At 49.1% G+C, this 16,117-nt stretch overlaps 2 protein-coding genes across 5 annotated transcripts in view; one reads left to right on the top strand and one right to left on the bottom strand.

Moving 5' to 3' along the window:
• Positions 1 to 399: 399 nt before the first annotated feature.
• On the bottom strand, positions 400 to 16,084 carry DFFA (DNA fragmentation factor subunit alpha). The gene is made up of 7 exons (XM_055384178.2): positions 15,841 to 16,084; positions 13,276 to 13,656; positions 10,126 to 10,287; positions 8,130 to 8,272; positions 4,382 to 4,571; positions 4,009 to 4,160; positions 400 to 2,651 (listed from the first exon to the last, which is right to left on the bottom strand). The coding sequence occupies exons 2-7, from the start codon at positions 13,409 to 13,411 to the stop codon at positions 2,439 to 2,441; spliced, it is 996 nt and encodes a 331-aa protein (XP_055240153.1). The 5' UTR covers positions 13,412 to 13,656; positions 15,841 to 16,084; the 3' UTR covers positions 400 to 2,438.
• Positions 15,869 to 16,117, top strand: part of PEX14 (peroxisomal biogenesis factor 14) — a 159,970-nt gene continuing 159,721 nt past the window's right edge. For 2 of the 4 annotated variants that reach the window (XM_055384158.2, XM_055384153.2), the window contains exon 1: positions 15,869 to 15,959. In XM_055384158.2, the coding sequence (XP_055240133.1) occupies positions 15,924 to 15,959 (36 nt within the window). In that variant the 5' untranslated portion in view covers positions 15,869 to 15,923. The other 2 variants (XM_055384165.2, XM_055384174.2) reach the window with 2 other exon arrangements.

Here is a 16,117-nt window from a genome sequence, read left to right as displayed (position 1 = left end):
TTTCACCATGTTGGCTAGGCTGGTCTCGAACTCCTGACCTCAGGTGATCCGCCCACCTTGGCCTCCCAAAATGCTGGGATTACAGGTGTGAGCTACTGCGCCCGGCCTATTGTGATATTTCTTTACTTAATAACTAGCCGATGAATCTCTTAACAGTATTCTGTTTTCCTCTAAGCATGCATAAAAAATGGTCAAATAAGTCCATGATGACTCATCACCTTTTCCCTGCAAGGAGTGTACTGTAGATTACCAAACCTGCACAAGCCGTCTGTGTGGAGACAGGAGGAGGACAAACCAGGCTTGCTCTCCTTCACACCCAGAGACCTGGAGCCACAGCATGTGGAAATTGCTTTCATGACCTTTTATACCCCCTGCTGATAAAGCAATTAGAAAACTGAAGAGTTTCACAGTGGTGAGATATAATTTCACAATACTGAATGAGATATTAGCAATGGACTCTCCGTATGTCCCTATGGTCTACAAGCTTAATATGTATCTTTAAACAAACAAATAAAAAAATTCATTAACTGGAGAAACAAGTTTGTGGCCATAGTCAACACTCTATAATGTCACCATCTTCACCACTATCTCTGCTTAAAATTCTGCAGTACTATCTTCAGAATAAGGATAATGAATTGGAAATACGACCATCTCTTTTCATTGCCCTTGATAATTACCTTTAAAAAAAAAAAAAAAAAAGTAGAGTCTTACTCTATCATCCAGGCTGGAGTATGGTGGCATGATCAGCCTTGAGCTCCTGGGCTCAAGTGACCCTCTCGCCTTAGCCTCCAGAGTAGCTAGGATTATAGGTCAGTGCCACCATGCCTGGTTAACTTAAAATTTTTTTTTGTAGAGACAGGGTCTTGCTATGTTGCCTAAGCTGACAATTACTTTATTTAAAAACTTTTTTTTCTGGCCAGGGGCGGTGGCTCACACCTGTAATCCCAGCACTTTGGGAGGCTGAGGTGGGTGGATCACCTGAGGTCAGGAGTTTGAGACCAGCCTGGCCAATGTGACAAAACCCTGTCTCTACTAAAAATACAAAAATTAGCCGGGCATGGTGGCATGTGCCTGTAATCCCAGCTGCTCAGGAGGCTGAAACAGGAGAATCGCTTGAACCTGGGAGGTGGGGGTTGCAGTGAGCCGAGAATGTGCCACTGCACTCCAGACTAGGTGACAGAGTGAGACTCTGTCTCAAAAAAACAAAACAAAACTTTTTTTTTTTTTTTGAGATACGGAGTCTCGCTCTGTCACCCAGGCTGGAGTGCAGTGGTGCGCTCTCAGCTCACTGCAACCTCTGCCTACCGAGTAGCTGGGATTACAGGCACCTGCCACCATGCCCAGCTAATTTTTGTATTTTTAGTAGAGACGGGGTTTCACCATATTGGCCAGGTTGGTCTTGAACTCCTGACCTCATGTGATCCGCCTGCATCGGCCTCCAAAGTGCTGGGATCAAAGGTGTGAGCCACTGTGGTGCCTGTCCTTTTTTTTTTTTTTTGAGACAGAGTGTCACTCTGTCGCCCAGGCTGGAGTGCAGTGGCATAATCTCGGCTCACTTCAACTTCTGCCTCCCCAGTTCAAGCAATTCTCCTGCCTCAGCCTCCCGAGTAGCTGGGACTCCAGGCGCCTGCCACCACGCCCAGCTAGTTTTTTGTACTTTTAGTAGAAACACGTTTCACTGTGTTCGCCAGGATGGTCTCGATCTCTTGACCTCGTGATCCACCCGCCTTGGCCTCCCAAAGTGCTGGGATTATAAGCGTGAGCCACCACGCTCGGCCTGGCCTTTTTTTTTTTTAACATGTTCCATATGGGGCAGGGCTAAACGTTAGGCAGTGCGCCCATAGTCACTGCCAATTACTTTTTTTTTTTTTTTTTTGAGACAGAGTCTCTCTCTGTTGCCCAGGCTGGAGTGCAGTGGCGCAATCTCAGCTCACTGTAAGCTCTGCCTCCTGGGTTCACGCCATTCTCCTGCCTCAGCCTCCCAAGTAGCTGGGATTACAGGCGCCTGCCACCATGGCTGGCTAATTTTTTTTGTATTTTTAGTAGAGACAGGGTTTCACCGTGTTAGCCAGGATGGTCTCGATCTCCTGACTTCACCATCCGCCCCCCTCGGCCTCCCAGTGCTGGGATTACAGGCGTGAGCCACCGCGCCCGGCCAATCACTGCCAATTACTTTTGAACAGAGAACATCATATGTAATTAGAGGAGGCGGGATATTGTTGGTGCAGCTATGTCATTCAAAATTGGCAGAAGTCCTGAAGCTGGTGGGGCTAAAAAAAAATTGGTGGAACGGCATATCTTGAGACCTGGAATAGCTTCTCTGGAAGGTGCTCTAAGGCAGGGGGTAGAGTAGTACATACGTAGTCAAATGATGAGGCTGAGGGTGTCTACCAATAACACAACGCCACAGAGCTTCCTTGGCACACTTCCCGCTACTGCTATGTGGGATCCTGTCTGGCTTGCTTAGGATTCTGCAGGTCACCAGGTGGTGAGGCCTTGCTTGCTGAGATGCTCCGCAGAGAATGCAAGCTCTGCATCTGCTGCAGGCGCAGGGCGAGCTCCCGCTCACAGGCCTCCTGAACAGTCTCCGTCTTCTTTATGTCCCAGTTCAAGGCAACAGCCAGTGCTTTGGGGTCTTCCTTGGTAACCAACTGCAGCAAGAATAAAAACCCCTGAGAACTGGGCCTTCTGTGCGCCTCTCCTGCTGCTCTCCTGACTCTCTTTTGGTGAGTGCGATGAGGCAGTATTCGTTTATGTTACCTCTTTACACTGAAATGCCGGGTTTCCTTTACCATTAATTGCCACGGGCTTTTTGTTTTTTGAGACGGAGTCTCCCTCTGTTACCCAGGCTGGAGTGCAGTGACACTATCTCGGCTCCCTGCAAGCTCCGCCTCCCGGGTTCACGCCATTCTCCTGCCTCAGCCCCCTGAGTAGCTGGGACTACAGGTGCCCACCACCACGCCTGGCTAATTTTTTTGTATTTTTTTTTAGTAGAGACGGGGTTTCACCGTGTTCGCCAGGATGGTCTCGATCTCCTGACCTCGTGATCCGCCCACCTTGGCCTCCCAAAGTGCTGGGATTATAGGCGTGAGCCACCGCGCCCAGCCTGCCATGGGCTTTTTTAAGACGGAGTTTCACTCTTGTCACCCAGGCTGGAGTGCAGTGGCGCGATCTTAGCTCACAGCAACCTCCACCTCCTGGGTTCAAGTGATTCTCTTGCTTCAGCCTCCCACCACCATGCCAGACTAATTTTTGTATTTTTAGTAGAGACGGGGTTTCGCCATGTTGGTCAGGCTGGTCTCGAACTCCTGACCTCAGGTGATCCACCTGCCTCGGCCTCCCAAAGTACTGGCATTAACAGGCATAAGCCACTGTGCCCGGCCAAGCATGGGCCTTTTCTTACAACACCAACAGGAAGAAGTCCTTGGAAAGTTTACTTGGAGCAACTCTAAGGTCCTCCACCTTCAGGAAATTTAGCCAAGCTCAAATCAACAGTTTCCTTCCCTTCTATCTACAATAGGGAGGTACTTATGACAGGGACAAGGACAATGAATCAGAAGTAGCACCCACCCAGGCGGGTTCCCTTCCTCAAGTTTTTAGTTCCCTGGTCTTAGCCAGCAGGCGACGATCCCCTCAAGTTTGCCTTTTCCTGTGACATTGACAGACCTCAGGACGGACTATAGATCTTCTCTGACCATGGAAAGACCCAGAAGCCATCTCAGAAGATTGGGCCCTGCTATTCCTCCCTGTCAGGAACAGTCATTTCATTACCAACCTTGGACCAGAGTCTGTTTGATGATCTGAGGAAGTGTATGCATTCTTCTTTAAAGCTATTTTGATTTAGATTAATGAGATTTTTGCAAATGCCTTGGCATATAATAGGCAAATTGGCAGCTAGGATTCACAGTCTGCAGAGGTGAACAAAAGGGCCCACACACCTCTGCATGATACTACTACATCCCAGGGCATGTCCTCCTCTGTAGCTCAGTGACCCTGGTTTCCGCCCACCTCCAAATCCTGACTAGATAAGCTCAGCTCTGGAGCCGGCTTCTCCCTCAGTGCAGTAAGGATGTGGCTCGCCAGCGCAACGTCCGAGGAGGTCTCTCTGCTGATACCCGTGTCTACTGCATCCACCTCCTCACCAAAGGCAGCTTTGGACTCTGCAAAGGAGACACGAGACAGAGATCAGACGTGGTGTGACCACACAGCCACATGACCAACTCGCCAGAATAACTGGCCGGGCAAGAGAGAAACGTGCCCGTCCCGCATCCCAGCAGCCGCGGCTTCAGTGGCCCTGGCTACATCACAAATAGTGTCCTCCCGAAGGACGCCTCCGTCAGCCCTGAATTCTCAGAGTGACTCTGCCTGCAGAGAGTCCTACCTTCCTGCTTTGACAAGAGGCTGCCCTCTTTCTCCAAAGCCTGGAGGTACAGCTGCAGGAGCTGCTTGGACTGACGCACTTCCTCTCTTTGGTCAAGCACCTGTTGGAGTGTGTGCTGCAGCCGCTGGACGGTGGTACAACTCTGACGTAGTTCCTGAGCCAGGTCTGAGCAGGGAGCGTCAACAAGCATCTAACAAACAAACACAGACGCTTAGAAATCTACAGGGACTTTCTGACTTTCTTTTTTTTTTGAGATGGAGTCTGCTCTGTTGCCCAGGCTGGAGTGCGATGGTGTGATCTCGGCTCACTGCAATCTCCGCCTCCTGGGTTCAAGCAATTTTCCTGCCTCAGCCTCCCTAGTAGCTGGGATTACAGGCATGTGCCACCAAGCCCAGCTAATTTTTGTATTTTTAGTAGAGACGGGGTTTTGTCATGTTGGCCAGGCTGGTCTTGAACTCCTGACCTCAGGTGATCCACCCGCCTTGGCCTCCCAAAGTGCTGGGATTACAGGTGTGAGCCACCGCGCCCGGCCTACAAGGACTTTCTAAACACGGTGTTCCATCTCTCAAATACATCCGTTTCAGAACTCATTGCATCCATTTCCCAAAGTTACCTACTATGATAGTTGGCAGACAGTCAAAAGAAAAGCATGTAATTTTTCTAATTTTTTTTTTTTTTTTTTTTTTGAGACAGAGTCTCGCTCTGTCACCCAGGCTGGAGTGCAGTGGCGCGATCTCGGCTCACTGCAAGCTCTGCCTCCTGGGTTCACGCCATTCTCCTGCCTCAGCCTCCTGAGTGGCTGGTACTACAGGCGCCTGCCACCATGCTTGGCTAATTTTTTGTATTTTTAGTAGAGACGGGGTTTCACCGTGTTAGCCAGGATGGTCTCGATCTCCTGATCTTGTGATCTGCCCGCCTCGGCCTCCCAAAGTGCTGGGATTACAGGTGTGAGCCACTGCGCCCGGCCAATTTTTCTAATTTTCTTCTAGTGTTAAAATTGGGAAGAAGGGTCGGGTGTAGTGGCTTACACCTATAATCCCAGCACTCTGGGAGGCTGAGGCAGGAGGACTGCTTGAGCTCAGGAGTTTAAGACCAGCCTGGGCAACATGGTGAAACCCTGTCTTTACCAAAAATATAAAAATTCACCAGGCATGGTGGAGTATGCCTGTGGTCCCAGCTACTTGGAAGGCTGAGGTGGGAGGATCGCTTGAGCCCAGCAGGCAGATGGTGCAGTGAGCTGAGATTGCACTACTGCACTCCAGCCTGGGTGACACAGCTAGACCCTGTCTCAAACCAAACCAAAACAAAAAACACCAAGAAATCATTTCCTCAAAGAGGCCTTCCTCCGTGTTCCAATCTAGAGTAGCCTCCATCACTCTCTGCATACCACCGTCTGATATGCTTTCCTGTTGCTTTCTGCCTCCCTTCATCAGAATACAAGTACCGTTAGAGCAGAGACTGTGCCTGGCTTGTTCGCCACTGCACACCCAGTGCATAGAACCATGACAGGCACAGGATGGGGCTCAATAAATATTTTTTGGGTCAAGCACAGAGGCTCATATCAATAATCCCAGCACTTTGGGAGGCCAGGGTGGGAGGACTGCCTGAGCCCAGGAGTTCAAGACCAGCCTAGGCAACCTGTGAAGACCTCCTCTCTATAAAACATTAATTAATTAATTTTTTTTGAGACTGAGTCTTGCTCTGTCGCCAGGCTGGAGTGCAATGACGTGATCTCGGCTCACTGCAACCTCCGCCTCCTGGGTTCAAGCTATTCTCCTGCCTCAGCCTCCTGAGTAGCTGGGACTACAGGCACACGCCATCACACCCAGCTAATTTTTGTAATTTTTTTGTTTTTTGAGACAGAGTCTTGCTCTGTCTCCCAGGCTAAAATGCAGTGGCGTGATCTCTGCTCACTGCTACCTCCCCCTCCCGGGTCAAGTGATTCTCCTGCCTCAGCCTCCTGAGTAGCTGGGATTACAGGCGCTTGCTGCCACGCCTGGCTAATTTTTATATTTTTAGTAGAGACGGGATTTCACCATCTTGGCCAAGCTGGTCTTGAACTCCTGACCTTGTGATCCACCCTCCTCGGCCTCCCAAAGTGCTGGGATTACAGGCGTTAAGCCACCGTGCCCGGCTGTATTTTTAGTAAAGACGGGGTTTCACCATGTTTGCCAGGATGGTCTTGATCTCTTGACATCGTGATCTGCCCGCCCCGGCCTCCCAAAGTTCTAGGATTATAGGTGTGAGCCACCGCGCCTGGCTTTATTTATTTATTTATTTATTTTTGAGACGGGGTCTTGCTCTGTTGCCCAGGTTGGTGTGGTATAGTCATGGCTCACTGAAGCCTTGACCACCTGGGCTCAAGTGATCCTTCCGCCTCAGTTTCCTGAGTAGCTGGAACTACAGGCACACGCCACCACACCTAGCTAATTTTTGTAGAGATAGGGTTTTACCACATCAAACTCCTGAACTCAGGCAATCTGCTAACCTTGGCCTCCCAGAGTGCTAGGATTACAGGTATGAGCCACTGCACCTGGCCTACAAAAATTAAAAAAAAAAAAAAGAAAAAGTAGTGCAGTGTGGTGGTGCAAGCCTACAGTCTTAGCTACCTGAGAGGTTGAGGTGGGAGGATGGCTTGAGCCCAGGAGGTCGAGGATGCAGTGAGCTATGATCATGCCACTGCACTGGGTGACAAAGCAAGACCCTGTCTCAAAGAGAAATTTTCTTTGAATGAAAACATACTGTTTTTATCCCAATCTTTTTTTTCTTTTTGAGATGGAGTCTCTCTCTGTCACCCAGGCTGGAGTGCAGTGGTGCGATCTCGGCTCACTGCAAGCTCCACCTCCTGGGTTCAGGCGATTCTTCTGCCTCAGCCTCCCGAGTAGCTGGGACTACAGGTGCACACCACCACGCCCGGCTAATCTTTTGTATTTTTAGTAGAGATGGGGTTTTACCGTGTTAGCCAGGATGGTCTCGATCTCCTGACCTCGTGATCTGCCTGCCTCGGCCTCCCAAAGTGCTGAGATTACAGGCGTGAGCCACTGCACCTGGCCTATCCCAATCTTACTAGAGAGAAAACACAAGGAGAGAAGCTAAGCTACTGGCTCAAAGTCGTGGTGACAGCGCTGGGATGTAAAGCCAGCTACTCCAACGCTACATTCTCTAGCAGGGCATCCCTGACCCCAGCGTCCACCTAACTAGGTTTAGGGTGGATCCCAGGCATTTGTATTAAAAAAAAAATCTGGCCGGGCGCGGTGGCTTACACCTATAATCTCAGCACTTTGGGAGGCCGAGGCGGGTGGATCACTTGAGCTCAGGAGCAGCCTGGCCAACATGATGAAACGCTGTCTCTACTAAAAATACCAAAATTAGCCAGGCGTGTTGGTGTGCACCTGTAATTCCAGCTACCTGGGACACTGAGGCAGGAGAATTGCTTGAACCCGGGAGGTGGAGACTGCAGTGAGCTGAGATTGCACCACTGCACTCCAGCCTGGGCGACAGAGTAAGACTGTGTCTCAAAAAAAAAAAAAAAAAAAAATCCACAGGTAATTCTGCTTCGTGACGAGGGTTGAAAAATTACTCTAGGTGAGAATGAGAAGATGAAAAATCTTAGTTGTAATTTAAGAATTATTTAAAAATTAAGATTAAAACAAAGAAATTGCTATGGCAAGTATGGAAGCTAAGAAGGTGCTGGGGCGGGGGGCAGAGGCCGGATGAACATTGTCGCAGGTTGTGGAGGAGGCTTTACCTGGAGATCCTCCTCTGATAGGAGGATGATGCTGGACAGATCTTCTTTCAGCTGCCCGGCCACATTCTTCCACTTCAACCCTGCCCCGCTGTCTGTTTCATCTACATCAAAGGACTCTTGGGAAATCCAAGCTGTACCTCCATCTGACACATGGGAGAAGATGCCAGTCACAGAACAACCTGAAGTGCTGTTTTCACCTCCTCCCCCAGCACACACAGACCTCTTGAGGATCTAGACTAATTTCAATGGGAAAGAAGCATCTTATCTCAAGGATTCACAGCAGGGCCAATATCCATCCAGGACCTTGACTTTCCCTCTTCTTTCTTTCTTTCTTTTTTTTTTTTTTGAGACAGAGTCTCACTCTGTTGCCCAGGCTGGAGTGCAGTGGCACGATCTTGGCTCACTGCAACCTCCACTGCCCGAGTTCAAGCGATTCTCCTGCCTCAGCCTTGCGAGTAGCTGGGATTACAGGTGCCCACCACCATGACCAGCTAATTTTGGTATTTTTAGTAGAGATGGGCTTTCACCATGTTGGCCAGGCTGGTCTCAAACTCCTGACTTCAAGTGATCTGCCCGCCTCGGTCTCCCAAAGTGCTGGGATTACAGGCGTAAGCCACCGTGCCTGACCCTCTTTCATCTTTATCTCTGTGTGCAACGGCTCTGTATTCTTCCATAGAAAGAAGCCATTTAAACCCAATGTGTGGTCACACCTACACGGAATCCAATCACACTTCCCTTTCTGGTTTCTGTGTGTCCAGGGGTGTCCTGTTTTTTATACGAAAACGGTCATTTGTGCCAGCATTTCTCTGTGCTTGGGGATTGGTCCCTTCTTTAACTGGGGGAGCTGTAGCCATAGATTGCTGTCCCTTAGGCCTGTGCGCAAAGGTGGCTGGTAGGGCCACTGCTGTAGGATGACTTCCTCAATTTTGTGGCACACTTCAGGACACTTTTTTTTTTGAGTCCCTCCCTAAAACTAATCCCCTCTCAAGACACTTCTTGATCCTTGGTCACCAGTGTTAGTCCCCTTTCTATCTCCTGTGATGATGATGATGGCAGGGACAGGTAACATTTATTGAGTCCTTAACTATGTGCCAGGTAAGATCTAAACGCTTCATATCAGTGGTTCTCAAGTGGGAGCAATTTTGCCCCTCAGGAGACATCTGACAATATCTGGAGTCATTTATTCTTGGTTATCACAGTGGTGGGGGGAGGTTCGTAACATCTAGGATGCTACTAAACGTCCTATCATACACAAAGCATCCTCTTCACAACTCCAGCCCCAAATGTCAACAGTGTCATTGAGAAACCCTGGTTTGATATGTACTATATTATCTTTACAACAATCTTAGGGGACAGGTTCTATAATTATTATGTCAACAAGGCACTGAGAAGTTATGTAATTTGCACAAGGTCACCTCGTTAGTAAATGGTAGAGCCGGGATCCAGACCTCAACAGCTGGACTGCAGCCTGCAGCACTGAGCTCCCTGCCAGGCTGCATTTCAGTTGCTGTCTGTCCATGAGTTAGTTGAGAACTGGGCCCATGTCTCATTCATCTATTTTTTTATTTTTTTTTTTGAGACAGAGTCTCGTTCTGTCGCCCAGGCTGGAGTGCAGTGGCACAATCTCAGCTCACTGCAACCTCCACCTCCCAGGTTCAAGCAATTCTCCTGCCTCAGCCTCCCAAGTATCTGGGATTACAGGTGCCTGCCACCATGCTCAGCTAGTTTTTGTATTTTCAGTAGAGATGGACTTTCGCCATGTTGGCCAGGCTGGTCTCAAACTCCTGAGCTCAGGTGATCTGCCCACCGTGCCTGGCCTCATTCATCTTTATCCCCAGGACTCAGCACCATGTCTGGCACATAGAAAGTGCTCAGTAAATATCTGTTGAACAAATGCTTAAAAAGCCAGACAAATGGCAATTGTCTGTGAAGTGAAAGTAATCATGACGGATGCTGTACTGCATAGGCCGTTTTATGTATGGCTAGAGTTTCTTACCTGAATTGTTGTATGCCCATTTCTCATTACTAGCCAACGCCACAAACTTAGTATTGGAAGGTAGACACAGAAAGTAATCGTCGTCATCCACTATGGTGCCATCCTCTGCCAGGACCAGGGTGACTGGTGTCAGGGACTTATCAATGGCCAGAATGTCACAGGCTGAAAAGAATAAAATATTTGGCAAATGACAAATAACCACAAGGAAATTACCTCTATCCCTGCATCTCAAGTATGTATGGCTCCAGAGCTGAGCAGAACTCCTGGTGGGTAATAACTAGAATCACAATCATCACTTCTAGCACTACCAGAACACTCATCACGTGCCTGATTCTGTTCTAAGTGTTCTTTTCTTTTTTTTTTGTAGCAGGGTCTCACTCTATTACCCAGGCTGCAGTGCAGTGGGGTGCGGTCTCGGCTCACTGAAACCTCTGCCTCCCAGGTTCAAGTGATTTTCCTGCCTCAGCCTCCCGAGTAGTTGGGATTATAGGCGTGCACCACCATGTCTGGCTAATTTTTGTATTTTTAGTAGAGACGTGGTTTCACCATGTTGACCAGGCTGGTCTCGAACTCCTGACCTCAGGATCCACCCGCCTTGGCCTCCCAAAGTGCTGGGATTAGAGGCGTGAGCCACTGTGCTCGGCCCTAAGTGCTTTTCTTTCTTTCTTTTTTTTTTTTTTTTTTTGAGACAGGCTGGAGTGCAGTAGTACAATCTTGGCTCACGGCAACCTCCGCCTCCTGGGTTCAAGCAACTCTCTGCCTTAGTCTCCCGAGTAGCTGGGATTACAGGCACCGGCCACCGTGCCTGGCTAATTTTTGTATTTTTAGTAGAGACGGGGTTTCACCATCTTGGCCAGTCTGGTCTGGAACTCCCGACCTAATCATCTACCTGCCTCGGCCTCCCAAAGTGCTAGGATTACAGGCATGAGCAACCGCGCCTGGCCTAAGTGCTTTTCATGTACAGTATTTAATCTCATAATAATCCTGTAAAGTAGGTACTTTTATTAGTTCTGTTTTATAGATGATGAACCCAAGGCTCAGAGAGATTAAGTAACTTGTCTAAGATCACACAGTAAGTGGCAAAGCTGGGATTTAAACCCACAAAGTCTGGCTCCTGAAAGTATGTTTACTCCAGCTACTCCACACTCACGTATGGTAGGCATTTGAGTTTTTACTGGAGTGAACGACCAATCAAAGTCTAGTTTGATTCCTTGCAAACAACCAGTCTCTCATTCATTTATTCAGTTTTCCTCTTTTTTTTTTTTTTTTTTTTTGAGACGGAGTCTTGCTCTGTCGCCCAGGCTGGAGTGCCCAGGCACTATCTCGGCTCACTGCAAGCTCCGCCTCCCGGGTTCACGCCATTCTCCTGCCTCAGCCTCCGGAGTAGCTGGGATTACAGGCGCCCACCACCACGCCTGGCTAATTTTTTGTATTTTTAGTAGAGACGGGGTTTCACCATGTTAGCCAGGATGGTCTCGATCTCCTGACCTCGTGATCCGCCCACCTCGGCCTCCCAAAGTGCTGGGATTACAGGTGTGAGCCACCGCACCCGGCCCTCAGTTGTCCTCTTAAATTCTCCTACGTGTAAAAATGTCAAAAAATACACCAAAAAGGCCAGGCGCGGTGGCTCACGTCTGTAATCCCAGCACTTTGGGAGGCCGAGGCGGGTGGATCACAAAGTCAGGCAATCGAGACCATCCTGGCTAACATGGTGAAAACCTGTCTCTGCTAAAAAATACAAAAAATTAGATGGGTGTGGTGGTGGCCGCCTGTAGTCCCAGCTACTCGGGAGGCTGAGGCAGGAGAATGGAGTGAACCCGGGAGGCGGAGCTTGCAGTGAGCCGAGATAGCGCCACTGCACTCCAGCCTGGGTGACAGAGTGACACTCCGTCTCAAAAAAAAAAAAGAAAGAAAATGCTTTTTGTTCTTTACAGTATCTTCCTTAGCAGCTTCTTTTCTAACCTATGGGAAAGTATAAAATAAGTGGAAGCTTCTATCAGTAGCTTTTCATATCATTATCATTGGCGGAGAGGCTTTCTCCAGGACAGGTCTGTACTATTCCATTTAGGGATAGCAATGCTTCAAATACTAACGGGACTGGAGTGATCAGAAATAGCCAAGAGACTACAAATATCCTTCAGCGGTGTTGTCTACCACCCAATAGAACAGCAAGGCATGTATGCACTGGACTGCAGAGAACACCAGCCTCTGTGCCATGCACATCCAGCCACGGCACTGAAGGGGAATTAGAAGTAAAGTAATCTAATGTCAGGAAAAAAATACATAAATACTTATATGCAAAATCCATGTTACCAAAGCATTTATAATGCTTTGGCTGTTCATGGGTCTCTGAAAATTTCCATATGATTTCTGTTGGTGACTGAGAGGAAGCAACTGTGCCCTCTGACACACACTGTGACTACATGCCTGGGGCTGGCTCACACATGTAACCTGTAAAACTTCTTTGGGTAAGCGATTTGTTGCTACTGGCTAATAAGACTTGTAAGTCACTTAAATATATCATCTTATTTGAGAGAACCAACAACCCTTTGAAGCAGGGCTATAAATATTATACCCAATTTGCTGATGAGAAAACTGAGGGTTGAGAGCTGGTTAAGTGCAAGGCCAAGCAGCTGGTAAAGGTATGGGGCCGGGCTCGGAACTTCCGTCGGCTCCGTCACTTACAACTCACGTTCCTTGTCTGGACCTCCAGAAATGGTCAGTAGCAGCTCCCTCTTTCCTGCATAGGTTCCTGTCAGAGCGGACGGTGGAAACCCCTCCCCACCCCGCCGTGGGCTCAGCTGGGGGTTCTTGTACCATCTGAGTGTGCCGGAGTGGCAGGAACCCAGTGGGGTCCGTTTGGTCCAACATCGAAGTGATTTCAGGCAAGAGACCTAAGCCGAGTCTGGCTTAATTTGCACATTGCTTCCTGGCTGTCTTCCCACCACCTTGGAGTCTCGCACGAGATTAATTACGCTCAAGCGCCTTAAATCTGTAAATCGCTATGCCCACTCGGACTGTTTCTGTCCCAAGGCTCCACCCGAGATACAAGAATCCCCCAGTCGCCTCTCCTGACCCCGCCTCGCCCCCGCCGGACGTCCTCACCCGGCCCTGGCTCCCCCACACCCTCGCCCGGGGTCCCGAGCCAACCCTTGCTCCTCAGGTCTTCGAGGCAGGAGGCGGCCACGCCGTGCTGTTCGCGGCTGTAGTTGCGGCGCAGCAGACACGGCTTTAGAGTCCGGATCTCGCCAGATTCTGGTACCCCGGCGTCCCCGGTCACCTCCATCCTCTACAAGGTGGGACCTGCCCAGCTTCGAGAAGTCGCGGGAGGCCGGAGCGGCGGTCCTTCTACTCGACCCCCTTCCGCAGCCTGCCGGGAGATGTAGTTCGTTCCGCAGCAAATCACACGTGAGACCAGGGCACGCCGGGAGATGTAGTTCTAGTTGCCGCTAATCACGTGTGGCGTCGAGGCATGCCGGAAACTGTAGTCTCTGGGTTTAAAGCCGCTTTCGTTCTATCGCGCGATTCAGCCTAGGAGTTGTTTTTACCTTTTAGGAGCTGCATTCGCGCGTTCAAAAATAAGGCCAATAGAGACTTATTTTGCATGACGATGCACACGCATGTATACTGTATTGAATTTTTAGAGCATTCCTATTCGCATATGAGATGCATAATGCTAATACAGACACCCGCATGTTTCCACCCATTCTATTTCCTGCTTCAGCTGTGCAAATTAGTTTGGGGTCTCAGAACAAAACGCTTAAATAAATATAGTAAGCATTAAAGTCTCAAATGCATCAGAGAGGAAAGGGGAAATGCGAAGCTCGGCACTGTTGGAGATTGTTCAGATGCCTCTTGACAACATATTCATCTCTGTTTTAATACTGCTACTATGGAAAAGTTTGTTTTTTTCCTCCTCAAAAATAAACATCTAAGATTAAAAGAATAGTAATAAAAATGATCAAAAAGTTCCTCTCTTAAAAGAGGGCATTTTATGTAAACTAGAAGTAATTATCTGCTCATATTTATTCATTCGGGGGACACTTTCCTTCCTTGTTTCTTTTTTCTTTTTTTGAGACAGCGTTTCGCTCTGTCTCCCAGGCTGGAGTGCAGTGGCGCGATGATGGCTCACTGCAGTTTTGATCTCCTGGGCTCAAGCAATCCTCCCACCTCATATTTTGTTTATAAAAACGTGGGCAAGGGCCCCGGGGGCGGTGGCTCACCCCTGTAATCTCAGCACTTTAGGAGGCCGAGGCGGACAGATGATCTGAGGTCAGTAGTTTGAGACCAGCCTGGCCAACATGGTGAAACCCTATCTCTACTAAAAATACAAAAATTAGCCGGGCGTGATGGCGCACGCCTGTAGTCCCAGCTGCTTGGGAGGCTGAGGCAGGTGAATCGCTTGAACCCGGGAGGCGGAGGTTGCAGTCGGCCCAGATCGCACCATTGCACTCCAGCCTGGGCGTCAGGAGCAAGACTTCGTCTCAAGTAAAAACAAAAACAAAAGCAAAACAAACAAAAAAAACGTGGGAGAGGAAATTAGATATTATCTCAAGAAAAGTTTAGACATTTAAAACAGCGTTTAGTAGGAGGAATTATTCATTAAGTCATCCCTTTTAAGCAGTCTATATTGATCAAAACACAACTATAAAAGGAGCTGGTGGTTAACTCTAACGTATGTATCCTTTTTCATATAATTTCATTTTTTATTTTCTTATCTTATTTTTAGACAAGGTCTCGCTCTGTCGCCCAGGCTGGAGTGCAGTGGCATAATCACAGTTCACTGCAGCCTCAACCTCCTGGGCTCAAGGGATCCTCCTGCCTTGGCCTCCTAAAGTGTTGGGATTACAGGTGTGAGCCACTGCTCCCGTCCAATATTTAATTTAAAATCTAACAATTAAAAAAAATCTAACAATTCAACCAGTGTAAAATAATGACGTTTTGTAGAAGCCTCTTCTCTTCAAAATGCCCCCTTTTATGTTCTCCCAATAGACCTGCACACTTATCCGAGTCCTATCCCCATAATACTGTAATTGTATGTGTGTTTGGCCTGGGCGTGGGAGTAGGGATTGAGTCTTGAATGTTTTTATTTCAAGGCCTACCAAAGTCCCTAGCATATAGTAGGCACTCAATGAATGGAACTGAACTGATGTCTAAAAATTAATTTCCAAGTTTCTTCGCATTCATCCATTGGCAAGTCCCTAAATGTGCCCATGGCACTGTGGGGATGGGCAGAGATTAACTCAATAAGAATAATATGGGCCGGGCGCGGTGGCTCACTTCTGTAATCCCAACACTTTGGGAGGCCGAGGCGGGCAGATCACCTGAGGTCGGGAGTTCGAGAGCAGCCTGACCAACATGGAGAAACTCCATCTCTACTAAAAATACAATGTTAGCCGGGCATGGTGGCGCATGCCTGCAATCCCAGCTACTCGGGAGGCTGAGGCAGGAGAATCGCTTGAAACCGGGAGGCTGAGGTTGCGGTGAGCCGATATCGCGCCATTGCACTCCAGCCTCGGCAACAAGTGCGAAACTCCGTCTCAAAAAAAAAAAAAAAAAAACAGAATAATACACATATAACAACGCAAAGAAGATATAGACTTGGGATCTTCCTGGAAAGCAGAGTCTTAACGGAAACTATGCAAGGTGACCCGGACACCTGGGCTCCACCCCTCTGCCCCAGTCCCCCACATCGACAGGCTCTGTTCCGGCTACCTTAGTCTGGGCGGGAGGGCGAGAGCGAGGGCGCCTGGGAGAAACCTCGCCCAGCGGCGGTTGATTAGTCAGGCCTCAGAAAGATGGCGTCCTCGGAGCAGGCAGAGCAGCCGAGCCAGGTAAGGGGAGTGGGACTGCCCCGCTGTGCGGCGGAGACCCGGGCTGGAGGGGGCGCTCAGCATACGGCTGGGAGCCGGGTAGGGACCCCGAGTCTCCGAAGCTGGGGACCCCGACCTCTTGCCCCCTCCTGAGCCCCGCCCCTCCCCAGGTCCTCCCC

The sequence above is a fragment of the Gorilla gorilla genome, chromosome 1, assembly GCF_029281585.2.
Source record: "Gorilla gorilla gorilla isolate KB3781 chromosome 1, NHGRI_mGorGor1-v2.1_pri, whole genome shotgun sequence".
Lineage (NCBI taxonomy): Eukaryota > Metazoa > Chordata > Mammalia > Primates > Hominidae > Gorilla > Gorilla gorilla.
This window is presented reverse-complemented; position numbering and strand designations above follow the sequence as displayed.